At 50.1% G+C, this 12,750-nt stretch overlaps 1 protein-coding gene across 2 annotated transcripts in view; it reads left to right on the top strand.

The window, feature by feature from the left end:
* Positions 1-12,750, top strand: part of ADCY8 (adenylate cyclase 8) — a 155,751-nt gene that overhangs the window by 129,636 nt on the left and 13,365 nt on the right. For both annotated transcript variants that reach the window (XM_016215999.2, XM_087825204.1), the window contains one exon: positions 3,657-3,815. In XM_016215999.2, the coding sequence (XP_016071485.2) occupies positions 3,657-3,815 (159 nt within the window). The remainder of the gene's footprint in view (positions 1-3,656; positions 3,816-12,750) is intronic.

The following is a 12,750-nucleotide window of genomic DNA, read 5'->3' as shown; positions in this document are numbered from 1 at the left end:
GTGCGGGGTCTGAGTGCATAACTGGCATCGGATATTTTACTGTTTTCTTTGTTCCATTCAGAAGACTTTGACATTACATAATCGCATCCCATAACTGCAGCACTTGTAGGTATAGGCTTGGAGTGGGGCAGATAACATTCAGACCCACCGTGCCACTTAGCAGACGTGTGACCTTCAGTAACTTACTGGACTTTGAGTCTGTTTTCTCACCTATGAAATGGGTATGATGATAATATATGGGGTTGTTATACTATTAAATGAGACTGTAACTACAACATGCTTGTCCCAGTACTTTGCATGCAGAGTATGTGTTCAAAAATCATGAGCTATTAATAGTTTTCTTTGAAAACAAGCCTCTGAGACAAACAGGGAAAGGATTGTGATCCATCTGGTCCTGAGGTAGGAGCAGAGACCCAAGTCACTCGAGGTCAAGAGCCAGTAAGGAAAGCCAGCCAGAGCGGGTGCCTCTCCCTCCACCACGTGCCCCGCTGCCTCTCTGTGGAAAGGGCCCTCTGCAGAATGACACCAGGTCAGGGGTCATCTATTGATAGCATCTGTCAGGTCCTATTCTTCAGGATCAAGCCTGTCCAGTCCTGGGCTTGCTACCTGCTTCCACCGGCTCCCCTTGGTGACTCAGAGGCCCTCTGTGTTTGTTAATAATGCCCCTTGGTGCCTGGTGCGCAGCAGCCTCCCGGTGGGAGCACTGTGATCACACATCTCCAGGGTGACAAAGGCCGTTATGTAATAACCGAATAGTTGGGGAATGTCATCTTACACGTACGTGGAAGCGATATGCCCAACCCTTCCTCCCCCTCCAGGCAGGGGAATGTTCTGAACTGTGGGCAGGGAGAGCGGACAGTCAGACACCTCCCACCCCGCGCCTCATTCACGTGCAGCCCTGAGGTTGGGCTGTGCCTCGGCTTCTCCTTTGATGGCAGAGGAAGCCACACCTGGGGACGGATTATTGAGGTCATGTCTCCAGTCACTTACTTCTGTGTCTGATAAACACAGGCACTGGGATTGTGTGGCCTGGAAAGAAAGACCCAAGTCTCGGAACCATGTATTCTTACGTTTGAGTCCCAGCAAGGCCACTGGAAGAATGAGGGACCTTGAGAGACTCAAGCTCCCAGAGCTGTCATTTTTTTACCTATAAAATGAAAAAGATAATAGTTATCTATCCATAGTTGGACAATAGCTGAATGAGGTCACATATATAGAGTGTAGGGGTTAAAAGCCACAGCTTGGAGTCAAATGCCCTGAGTTAAGAGCCAGACTCTACTTGTGAGAAGTTGGGCAATTGGCTTCTGAGTCTTTCTACACAGCCCCAGAAGATTCTGATAATCTCCTTGTTTTCTGGTGGAAAAAGATGTTCCATGCTTCAACATTTTCTTTCCTAAATTTCAGCCTTTTCTGCAGAGTGTAAGGTGGTTTTGGTAAGAATTGGTATTTTGAAACCCCAATCTGGACACTGCTCATTGCTATGAGGTTCTCATTGTCTGTCAGCCTGGACTTCAGCAGGCAGAGCTGGGAAATACGCATACATATCCCGAGTCCGTAGGGACCTTCACCTCGTAGTCAGGACCATAATGCTTTTGACTCAAGCTCATCAGTCTTATGATCTGCGTCTCCTTTTTCCCTCCCCGCAAATTCCAGTTCTCAGTGACGCCAGCACAAATACTGATTTGTGTTACCCTACATTCACATACAACAGCCTAAAAATAAGAACACAAACACTACCACCTGCAGTAGGATGGTTGTAAACAGTCCTATGATTCTTTTTTTTTTTTTTAAGATTTTTATTGATTTTGAGAGAGAGAGGAAGGGAGAGGGAGAGAGAGAGAAACATTGATATGAAAGCAAAACGTCAGTCGGCTGCCTCCTGCATGCCCCCTACCTGGGATGCAGCCCACAGCCCAGGCCCGTGCCCTGACCGGGATTCGAACACCCGAACCTTTCAGTGCCCAGACCATGAGCAAGCAACTGAGCCACACCAGCCAGGGCTTCAGATGCTCTTCAAGCTCATTTCATCCTCAGAGTGTTTCCTCTATGAATGTACTATCAAGTCACCATGTTAGAGGAAATTTGGATGAGCTCCTCTCCATGTGGTTATACATGTAGGCTCATTTGCTTATTTACAGGGTTTTAAAAATCTACTTTGTTTTATAATTAAGTAAAACATTTCCATGATTCAAAAGTCAAGTTCGTAAAACAACATATAATTTTAAAAGTTTGAAATCATCCCTTTTCCTCCCCTTACCCTCATTGGTAATGATTTTTTATGGGAGTTTTTTACTTTTGATTTTTTTATACTTCAATTTTTCAACAAATAAAATTTTCAAAAAATATACTTTCAATGTATATATATGTGTGTATGTATATAGACAGAGAGACAGCGATGTAGAGATCTCCCTCCTTAGGTCAGTGGTGACATATTATACAAGTTTTTCTCCACCTTGGAGATAGTCCATCAAAGCGTAGAGAAATAGCCTCTGTTTCTTTATATAGCTGCATACGATAGTTCATTCAACCAACAAAATGAACACTTGGGTTGTTTCCAGCTTTTGCTCTTACAAGTTCTGCTGAATAGATAACCTGCTGCCTCCGTCTTTTCACATTTTTGCCATCCACTGGAACTTCCACATAAGACAGAGAAAAGAAATGGGCTGGATTTTTTAAGCAGTTGATTGAAGGCTCCCAACCATGTGTTTAACAGTGCGGCATATTGTTCATTTCGACAGTTAAAGACGTTGAAATAATGTCATCCTCAAAGCTGTGGCAAAAACATGAGATTCTTCAGAAAGGAAGCTGTCCAATAGCCGAGGCAAAGGGAAGCTAGGACAAGAGGGGGCACATGTGTACTGAGGACCTACTATGAGCCACGTGCTTTATCTATAACTTCCTATGTCATTCCATTTCCAGTCTTGCATGGTCACTGGGACCAGGGCGCTAGGCCATGTTTGTCTCACAACTAAATCCACAACCCTTCTGTTATTAGCTCATTTTTTTCTTTATCCCTAGTGACTTAGAGCTCAGACTCTAGAGCTGGACTCGAGTTAAGCCCAAATCCTAGCTTCCCCACTAACTAGTGTGTGACTTTGGCCAACTCACTTAACCATGTCTGCTTCCGTTTTCTCATCTGTAAAGCAAGGATTGATCACAGTAATTCCTATTAGGGCTTTTATATGAATGAAAGGAGTGAAGATGTGTGTATTGCTTAGAATGATACCTGGAGTAATAACAAGCTCAGTCTAAGTGTCAGCTGCCTTGGTTATTACAACTTCTTTGTGGAGTCAATAAATATTGATTGAACGCCTGCCCTGCCCCAAGGACGTGGCTACATGGTAAGGATGTGATGTGGAGCAGGGGAAGGACCCCTGACCTCACAGCACCTGCACACCAGTAGAAGACACGGCCATTATCAGATAATCACACAATTATAAAACTGTAGGCACCGTATGCCAGGAAGGGAGGTACCCGGCCCCGTGAAACCTGGTCATCCTCTGATCTCTTGGTGTCGGGCAAAACGCCCCCCAAAACATCCAGCCCTGGCCCCTGTTGTGTTTGTGAAGGGCTCCTGAGGCGCTTCCCCCGCCCGCCCCAGGGGCGCCTCGAGCCTGTACCCCGAGGCCTGACCTGTTTCTCTCTCCCGGCTGCAGCTGGAGTACACAGCCCGCCTGGACTTCCTCTGGCGAGTGCAGGCCAAAGAGGAAATCAACGAGATGAAGGAGCTGAGGGAGCACAACGAGAACATGCTGCGGAACATCCTCCCGAGCCACGTGGCCCGCCACTTCCTGGAGAAGGACCGCGACAACGAGGTGAGCCCGGGCCGTCTGGGTGGGTGCGCTGGGCACCTGGATCCCGAGCTCTGGGGGATCCCACTGTCCTGTGGGCATGTGGCGTGGAGACCGTGCCCACCACATGGTGCCAGGCCCCCCGGCTGACTGCCCAGCACTGTGAAATCCACACCCAGCCCCCAGCCTCGGGCCCCACATCTGTAAGATGGACTTAATAAGATGTCCCTTCAAGACTGGAATGGTGAAGTTTTGTATATGCGTGTGCATACATTTTAAATTATATACATAGAATTTAAAGGAATTTATATATCAAAGGGAGAGTTTTGAAGACTTCTGTCCACACATATTCATAGCAGCATTATTTGTAATAGCCAAGAGGTAGAAGCAAACCAGTGCCCACCGACTAACAAATGTACACACAAAATGTGTACACACAAGCAATGGAATATTGGGCAGCCTTAAAAAGGAAGGAAATTCTCACACAGGCTACAACGCGGATGAACCCTGAAGACATTATGCTCAGTGAAATAAGCCAGACACAAAAGGACAAATACTGTATGGTTCCACCTACATGAGTATCTAGAGAAGTCACATTCATAGAGACAGAAAGCAGAATAGCGGTTTCCAGGGGCTGGAGGAGAGGGGGTAAAGGGAATTATTGTTTAATGGGGACGGGCTCAGTTTTGCAAGTTGAAGAGTCTGGGGATGGATGGTTGTGATGTGAATGTACTTAGTACCACCAAGATGTAGGCTTAAAAATGGCTAAAATGGTAAGTTATGTTATATGGACTTCATCACAATTTTTTAAATAATTTAAATGTTATAATAAAAATACATATGTGTATACATAGATACATGTGTATGTATATATGCATATGTATGTTAGACATATATGGCTTCTTAGTACATTGCCTATGATGTAGTAAGTATTCACAAATGCTCTTTTTATTTACAACAGTTTTTCTTACTATATTATGCCTGAAGGGGACCTCAGTGGAGTCCACCCAGCTACCAGCATTATTTCTTCATTCGCTGACCTTTGCTTAGCAGGGGGCATCTCAAAGAGACCCAAGTGACTTGGCATATGTTACATCTTAGGCATCGCCCTGGACCCTGCAGTAAACAAGACAGTCGTGTGCCTAGAATATTTCACAGTCAGATGGGAGTAGGGACAGGGATTCTGATTGGTGTAATGATGCAATGTTTCTCCTCACTTTACTAGTGAATTCAATGAGATTCAGAGAGGTTCAGTGATTTCTCCAAAGTCACAAAGTTCCTAGTGGAGGCACAGATGGCTCCTCGGGAACCCCACAGTGGGAGCCCAAGTGCCGAGCAGCCTGAATGAAGCGCCCAGGGGTTGGAGGACAGGGGCTGAAGCAGCCTCGGTCACTGAGCCTCTGGAGCTGCCTTGTCATTGGACTGAATTCGTTTTAGAAGAGCCCCATTGCTCCTCGGTAGTCTGTCGCATTTATTAGGTGGCCTTTGTTACTGGGTACAGCTGTGGACACCTGATGCCTTGCTGACATACCTGGTGGGTTCCGTGGACTCAGGTGCCAGGTAAGAAGGGAGCCATAGAGAGAAGCAGGTTGGAAATTGGCCCAGTGATGTTCTGAGACCTTCCAGCCAATGGGAACCATGGAAACTGTCAGCTAATCACATCTCTTTTCCCCAAAGTAGATTTTGGTGGCAGTGGAACTGCCATCCTGAGGAGGGAGAAGGCACTTTCATTTCGGCAATCGCCCCCTCTGGGCCATGCATCCGCTTATTTAATTCTCACAGTGATTCAGAAGGGCTGGTGTTTTACTCCGTTTCACAGATGACATAGAGATTCTCAGAGGAAATAGATCGATTCCTCCATAGGACAGAGGTAAAAAGATTAGAGACAGCTTCCTGGTCTAATGAATGAGAGAACCGTTTGTTCAATAATCCTCAGTAAAATATTGATTGTGCACCTACCAAGTGCTCGGACCTGGACACACAGGTGAGAGGCATTCCACACAGAAGGGAGCTGAAGCTTGAAGGCAGAGGGCGCTCAGTGGAAGCTGGCGGCAGTGTGGCCAGGACACCGTGGGAAAGCTGGAGCGAGGGGACACAGCTGCAGAAGCAGGCAGGGCCAGGTCGGGAAGGAGCCAGTGCACCCTTCCAATGGGTGGGCTCAGCCTTGGAGGGAGGCTTAGCTATGCACGGCTGGTGGTGGGCTGGTGCCTGGCCACGTGCCACCTTTAGCCTTTGGCCACAAAAGGCAACTTTGTCTGAGCAACTAAATGTTTCAGGGATCTGAATCACAGCAAACATTCAACAAATATTTATAAGGCACAAGCTGTGCAGTAGGCATCATAGTAGAACCACATGAGGTCCCGGGGCACTCTTGGTGAACTGAACAGACAAGGACTTCCCATCACCCAGTTTACATTCAAATGGGGGCAGAGAGATGACAGCCGAGCACAGAAACGCACCAGGGCACTTCCTGTTGTGATCGGTGCTCCGATGGGCAGGCACAGATCCCCTGCCCGTCAGTGGCTGGCAAGGGCGGGTGTGGTCAGGGGAACTGCTCAGTGTTGGCTGGTTGGTTGGTTTGCGTCTGTTTTGATTGGTGGCTTGGATGCCTTTAGGCGTGGAATAAGCTCCCCGGTGTATCCATCTGTATCCTGCCACTTATGTTGCATAAAGACATTTGGGTTTGTGACCCTTGCCTTAGGGTAGAACTGGGTGAGCCCTACAGGGTCCCTTTCCCATCCAAGCTGCCACAGGAGGGCCAGGGAAGGAAGCCAAGCAGATGAGTAATCTGCTGCTAGAACAGTCAGCTCTTGATGAACTTGGGCCCTTGAGGGTCTCTGGATACAGGTCAAGGCATCACCCGCCCTCCTCAATGGATAAAGTTCTCTGCACTTAGGTTCAGGCCCAGTTTCCTCAAGGCTCCTTAAGGTCAGGGGCTTTGTTTCAAGAGCTTCTTGACAAAGCCAAGAAAGCAAAGAAAATGTTGATGTGCGTCACCCGTGACCAGAAGGCACAGGTGCAACAGCAGAGCCCTCTGGGAAAAGCCTGAGGAAAACAGCAAGAGAGCTGATATTCCATCAAAAACAGAACCACAGGGACCCGGGACCAGTGGGGAGGAGCGTGAGTGTGCCGGCCTGTCCAGGAAGGACAGAACCAACCAGGTGCTGAGAGTCCAGGTCACCAGCTGCCTGAGGGCCCAACGCCCACTGAGCAAAACAAGTGCAGGTTCAGCCTTGATCACATGCGAAAGACATTTTCCATGAAATGTCTCGTCATGCTTATTTGAGGCTTTATAAATATTTAAAGAGTTCATGCTCCACTAGAAAGTTTTTATTTTGCCTAGAGAATTTCCACATTAGGATGAAATGCAATTTTCTTAACACCTCCAGCATGCCAGGCACTGCGATAGGCAAGTGAGGAAAACAGCCTTTCAATCTGTTCAAAACCTTAAGAGGGGAGCTTTGTCAGCCCACGTTACTGATGGGGAAACAGGGGCGCAGAGAGGTCCGTGGCATGCCTGGCATTATTTCAGCAAAGCTCTGACTCCAATCCACAAGCTCAGAATTTTTCCATCTGGGCCACACTGCCTCCTGACCATGCTGCTCCCAGGCTGGCCCTGTGTGAGTGTGTGTGTGTGTGTGTGTGTGCATGTACAGGAGAGAGACAGACAGAAAGACAGAGGTGAGAGGGGCAGAGGCAGGACTGCTGGAACCTTCGAGAACTCCCAATGTCACGCTGTTACTGTAAGAGGCACTTTTAGCTTCGCCTCTTGCTGCAGACCTGAGCTCTGATGCAAACCTCTGGAAATCTGATGTGGGGGGACATCTGTGAGTTTGGGTCCCAGCTTTCACGGGGCCACAGCAGTGCTCACAGATGTAAGCAATAAGGAGGTAAGGATGATTATCTCCATTTCATAGATGAAGAAACTGAGGCCCTGGCCCAGCCGGGCGTGGCTCAGCGGTTGAGTGTCGACCTAGGATCCAGGCGATTGGGGCTCTATTCCCGGTCAGGGCACATGCCCGGGTTATGGGCTTGATCAGTGACTCTCTCATCATTGATGTTTCTATCTCTCTCTCTCCCTCTCCCTCTCCCTCTCCCTTCCTCTCTCTGAAATCAATAAAGATATATAAAAAATAAATAAAAATTAAAAAAAAGAAACTGAGGCCCAGAGAAGTAAAGGAACTTGCCCAAGGTCACAAAGCTAGTGAGTAGTGAGCTCGAATTAGAACCCAGGTGTGTGCAACTTCAAAGCCAGATTTTGTGCTTTTTATCCTCAGCTTTGTTATTAGGGCACAAGTGAGTGAAAAGATGGAGCAGTGATGAACTGGGACTCAAACCACCCTAAAACAGGGTGGTGGACAGAGCCTCGCCCTCTGGAACACATGTCCAAGTCTGATCCAGCTGTGTCTCCCACACAAAGGTGCTGGCAGCTCCCACTGTCCGCTGGGCTTCCGGCTTAGAACAGCGCTCACACCCTGGGCAGGGACTTTTTGCAGACAAGGCCAGCTGGGGTGGGTCGTCAGTGCCAGGCAGGCCGTCACTGGGTCCCAGGAAACCCGCCCGCTCATCATGGCTTCACTCCCAGCTGCTGGAAGGCCATTCACAAGGGCGGCTGTCTCCGGTGCTGAACAGTCCCTGCCCCACAAATTCCATCTCTGCCACTAACTAGCTGTGTGACCTAGGGCAGCTTGCCCAACCTCTCTGAATCCATTTCCTCAACCAGTTAATGAGGAAATAATGCCACCCTTGGGGAGTTGGTGTGAGAATTACCTGGGCGAGCACACACGCGGTGCCCATGCAGCCGGGTGCGTGGCAGGTTCCGTGTCGAACCGTAAGGCACCTGATGCCTGGGCTCAACCCTGACTCCTCCCTCACTCCCTCTGTGACTATGGACAGGTGATGAGCCTCTCTGGCCTCCTTTCCACAGCTACAAAGTAACAAAACTTCCCTACTTTATCCGGTTGTTACACATTTACATGAGTTATTATGCATAAAGCCCTTAAAGGGTGCTTGGCGCTTTCTAAGAGCACACAGACTGTTAGCGGTAATTATTATTGTTTATTGAAGATATTTTTCCCACTGATTTTCAGAGAGTGAAAGGGAGGCAGGGAGGAGAAAGGAAGAGGGAGAGAGAGAAACATCAGCGTCAGAGAGGCACATTGACTGGCTGCCTCCCTCATGCGCCCCGACCGGCCCCCGGATCAAACCTGCAACCCAGGCCAGGAATCGAACCTGTGACCTTTCGGTGTGAAGGCCGATGTTCCAACCACTGAGCCACACTGGCCAGGGCACAGCTGTAATTATTTTTATTTATTTATTTTTTAATATATCTTTATTGATTTAATAGAGAGGAAAGGAGAGGGAGAGAGAGAGAAACATCAATGATGAGAGAGTCATTGATCAGCTGCCTCCTGCACGCCCCCGACTGGGGATCAAGCCCGCAACTTGGGCATGTGCCCTGACCGGGAATCGAACCCCGATCGCCTGGATCCTGGGTCAACGCTCAACCGCTGAGCCACGCCCGGCCGGGCTGTAATTATTTTTAATAACGTGAGCCATCACTGCTTTTCCTGCTCCTTCCCAGTCACAGCCCCGCCCCTACCACTCCTTCGCTCACTTGTTCATCAGGTACTTACTGAGGGCCACCCGTGCGTCAGGCATTGTCCTAGGGCCTGGCGTTCACAGTGAACAGAGAAGACTGAGTGTTGACACGAAGATGTGGCGTCATGGGAAGGCAGGCGTTCAAATGAATAACTACACGCACAGGGCCCACACAGCCTCTGAGGGAACAAGAAGCCAAATAAGGGAGACAGTATTGAAAAGGGGCGGCACTGACACTGAGTCGGGGAGCTCTCTCCAGGGAGGTGACCTTTGAGGAGAGACTTGAATGTCATGAAAGGACCCTAATAAGGCCTGAGACCTTGTTTCTCCTTGCAGAAAGGGCTCAACTTCATATAAGAAACACAAGATCTAGAATCAGACAGGCCTGGGCCGGGGAAGGACCAGATACAGCAACCCGAGCCAAGAGGAAACCAAAGTCTCTATCTTGGCCTGGGGGAGGGTGGGTGCACACGCTCAAGCCCTCCACAAAGCCCAGGCTTGTGCCCCCAGCCAGAGGAGGGTGGCGAGATAATAACAGCTTTTCCACACCCATTGCTCCGTCCCAGTTCATAGTGTTTTTATCTTCTTTGAGCTCCAAATAGCAGTAAACAGATGGAGCACTCAAAGCGGCTGACTGGGGCCAGTTGAATGATGGGCTGTCTCTAACGGTGGAGGCATGTGGCTGGAGCTCCTCTGGGTGCCCCTCCAAAGCCCTTGTCCTTCTCCCTGCTTGCGTGGGTGGTGGGGCCTGACGTGCCTGGGCTGCGTCAATGATCCCACACACCTCCTGGCACCCAGTGGAGGTTCATCAATGGGGAATGCCGGGTAGTAGATCAGAGGGAGGGGCAGGAGAGGGAGGTCAGGATATTTATTCCTTTGGTCCCCTTTCTTGGGATCATCTGAGGCTGCCAATGTCCCTCCCCAGAATTGATAGCTCCTCTCCAGGCCACTGCTGTGCTGCCTCCAACGTCAACTCAACCCATTCCTCTTGGGCTCCTCCTGTGCCTTTGAGGCCAGGGTGGCAGCTCTACTGCTGCTGGCCCTGGGTTCCTGAGGGTCTTCTCGGGGCCCTACATGCTGCCCCGAGGATGTCCTTTCTAAGTGAACCCTCCTTAACTGTCAGTTTGAATGTGCACACCTCCTTCCTGTCGGATCCCTAATTGACGCAACAGTGAGCAAGATGGGGTGAGAGCCCTGGCCAGCTCAGCTCAGTGGTTAGAGCATCAGCCCACAGACAGAAGGGTCCTGGGTTTGATTCTGGCCAAGGGCATGTACCTCAGTGCAGGCTCCATCCCAGGCCCCGGTCGGGGTACATGCAGGAGGCAGTCAATCGATGTGTCTCTCTCACATCGATGTTCCTCTCTCTCCCTGTCTCCCTTCCACTCTCTGAAAAACAATGGAAAAAATATCCTCAGGTGAGGATTAAAATTTTTTTTTAAAAAAAGAAGGGATGATAAAGCCACATGGGGTCAGCAGTCTCCGGAAGCTGTTACCACCCCAGGTCCAAAGGGACAATGTTTAAAGCAATTCCTGGGACCAGTGAGAGTTGTGGCCCTAGGAGAGGACTGCTTGACGGGAGCTAAGCCACCTAGAAAACACAGCCACCATCACGCACGGTGCACAGGGGCAGAGAGACCTCATCAGAGCATCTCAGGGAAACGTGGGCAAAGGCAGGGCAGGAGTCACCACCCCCTTCCACAACCAAGGAACCGAGGCAGAGCATTGCCCGAAGTCGGGGGCTGGATCTGGGGGGCACCCTCTCCTCTCTCCCCGAATTCCTGCCTCCACACAGGGCGGAAGAACCTCCTGTGACACCGTCCACCCTCTGGGAGAGGGCCAGGGAGGAAGTCTGCTCCTCCTTTACCATCCCCTACCCCGCTCTACCCACAGGAGTAGCGGATATGACTGGGGAGCCGTCGTTGAACCCCTGTCTGTCTTACGTCTGTTGAGACCTGTGTGTACCCAAAATGAATAAGTTTCTCCTCCCACGTGGCAAGTGAAGTGGGACAGGTCTCCCATGAAGGTGGAGACCACGGTTGCCCAGGTTCCCTGCCTGCGCTGGGCGGATAAGCCAGACCAGTGCAGCTGGCTCGTGGGAAGGGCGGGGGCTTTTCCCTGAGAGCCTTGTATGGGGGCTGGTCTTCTGTCATTACCCTGGGCTTCGGCCTCAGAAAAGCTCTCACACTCTCGGCAGGGACTTTTTGCAGACAAGGCCAGCTGGGCAGGGTCGTCAGTGTCGGGCAGGCTGTCACTGGGTCCCAGGAACCCTCTTACTCATCATGGCTTCACTCAGAGCTGCTGAAAGGCCATTAACAAGGTGCTGGACAGTCGCACAGCACAAATTCCATCTCTGCCGCTAACTAGCCGTGTGACCTCGGGCAGCCTACCCACCCTCCCTGAGTTCATTTTCTCATCCAATTAATGAGGAAATAATGCCTCCCCTGCTGAGCTGCTGTGAGATTAGATCGGGTGGGAGCACACGTGGTGCCGAAGCAGTGGGCGCCTGGCGGGTTCCTACAGTGCACTCGGGAGCCTGATCCCCGGGTTCATGCCTCCCGGCCACTCTCCGTCAGACAGCCTCTGGCAGAGAGGAGGTGAGTCTCCTCCCACTCACCCCCCCACCCCCCAGTCTTCACTGGGATGTGCAGTCAAGATCCAAGCTCAGGTCCTACCTCTCCAAGTTTGTGCACCCTGCCCCACCCCCAATGGCAGCTCAATGACCTTCGCAGATGGATGTACCAGAGCCAGCTTCCAGGTCCAGGGCCATTTATTCCTAGGCGTGGTCCTGCTTACTGTGGTGATTAGTGTTGAGATGTGGTGGTTACTGTTATTATTATTATTATAATTATTATTATTATTATTACTAGAGTAGCCTAGAGAAGCGTGGGCTCTAGAGTCAGACTGCCTGCATATGAATTCCAACTCTACCTCTCAACAACTGTGGGCCTCCAATTCCCCATAGATAAAATAGGATCTTAACTGTCTACCTCTTGGGGTTGCCGTGAACATTAAATGAGATGACATTTGTGCATATTTCACACCGTACTTGTCACACGGTAAGCGCTCCATAGATGCAGCTGATATACTCGCATTGCCTTCATGATTTAAGCAATCAGGACATTCCTGTTGTTGGCAAAGGCTGAGAACCGAAGATGAAAAGAGTGTGGGAAGCGCTGGGATTCACTAGGACACTCGGGCAGACGGGTGACTGTGAAGAACCCCCGGTGACCAGCCCTTCTCTGTATCACCGCGGGGTTGTGTCACCAGGCAGAAGCTGCAGGGGAGGGGACAGGGACAGCTCTGTGATTACGGAACAGGTTTTGGAGGGCTGGGGTAGGGTTTTCCCCTTTTCTCCCTA

This window comes from Miniopterus natalensis, chromosome 16 (assembly GCF_054644295.1).
Source record: "Miniopterus natalensis isolate mMinNat1 chromosome 16, mMinNat1.hap1, whole genome shotgun sequence".
Taxonomy (NCBI): domain Eukaryota; kingdom Metazoa; phylum Chordata; class Mammalia; order Chiroptera; family Miniopteridae; genus Miniopterus; species Miniopterus natalensis.
The sequence above is the reverse complement of the archived record's forward strand: the minus strand, read 5'-3'. Positions and strand labels throughout refer to the sequence as shown.